We start from the raw sequence: 1,008 nt of genomic DNA, 5'->3' as shown, positions 1-1,008 counted from the left end.
CAACAACAACAACAACAATAATAATAATAATAATAATAATAATAATAATAATAATAATAATAATAATAATAATAATAATAATAAACAAACAAGCAAACAAGCAAACAAAAGAAAACAAGAAAGATGAAAGAATGAAAAAAAAAAAAACGAAAAGCAAAGAAACGAAAAGAAAAAAATAAATAAATACGGAAAATGAGACAAAGAGAAAATATAACAGAACAGACCCCTACCCTAAAAAAAGATCAGACACATTATATTAAATATAAGTAATTGCAATTACGATATAACCACTCAAAAGATATGTGGATTAATTTACCTGGCATGCTTACATAAAAACCTTGTGTAATCCATGAGTGCGCGATCGCCGAGAAACTTGCCTTAAGTAACAATGAATCCTTATAAGTGACTATACTGTAAATCATATTTGACTGGTCTCTCTCTCTGTCTCTCACTCTTTACCTCTCGCGCGCTCTCGCCTCTACCACTTTCCGCTTATATTTTTCAATATGTGCGAACAAATGCGCGTTGCACACAGATACACACTTCACACATTCACATACACTCACAGACACACATACATACATACATACATACATACATACATACATACATACACACACATACTTAACTATAGAGTTACACACGCGCGCACTCGGCTCTGCTCAGCTGCTCGAAAGTGCTCCGCACAACTCAGCTCATTCATTTATTCGCTCGCTCGCTCGCTCGTTCGTTCGTTCGTTCGCTCGTTCATTCGCTCGTTCGCTCGCGCGCGGGCGCCTTTCTATCACTATTTCTTGTGTGTCTAAGGTAGTTCCGTTTCTGTTGAAACGACGAACACCAAGGTATGTGTTTGTTAGAAGAAAAGGTAGGTAGAAATACAAGTACGTGTCTCTAAGTGCGCGTGTATGATACGTACACCTTGTGTAGTTACGTGTATATGTATGTATGCATGCATGCATGTATGTATGTATGTATGTATGTATGTATGATATCTATCTATCTCTCTCT

The 1,008-nt window shown here is 36.2% G+C and overlaps 1 protein-coding gene across 7 annotated transcripts in view; it reads right to left on the bottom strand.

The window, feature by feature from the left end:
- Window positions 1-1,008, bottom strand: part of LOC106883135 (small conductance calcium-activated potassium channel protein 2) — a 545,874-nt gene that overhangs the window by 182,799 nt on the left and 362,067 nt on the right. Inside the window, exon 1 of one of the 7 annotated variants that reach the window (XM_014934030.2) lies at window positions 330-813. The exons of 5 other annotated variants lie outside the window; for them this stretch is intronic. In XM_014934030.2, the coding sequence (XP_014789516.1) occupies window positions 330-422 (93 nt within the window). In that variant the 5' untranslated portion in view covers window positions 423-813. Of the gene's footprint in view, window positions 1-316; window positions 814-1,008 lie in introns of those variants that run through there. One more of the 7 variants, XM_014934066.2, reaches the window with a different exon arrangement.

This window comes from Octopus bimaculoides, chromosome 1 (genome assembly GCF_001194135.2).
Source record: "Octopus bimaculoides isolate UCB-OBI-ISO-001 chromosome 1, ASM119413v2, whole genome shotgun sequence".
NCBI classification, from domain to species: Eukaryota; Metazoa; Mollusca; class Cephalopoda; order Octopoda; family Octopodidae; genus Octopus; species Octopus bimaculoides.
The sequence above is the reverse complement of the archived record's forward strand: the minus strand, read 5'-3'. Positions and strand labels throughout refer to the sequence as shown.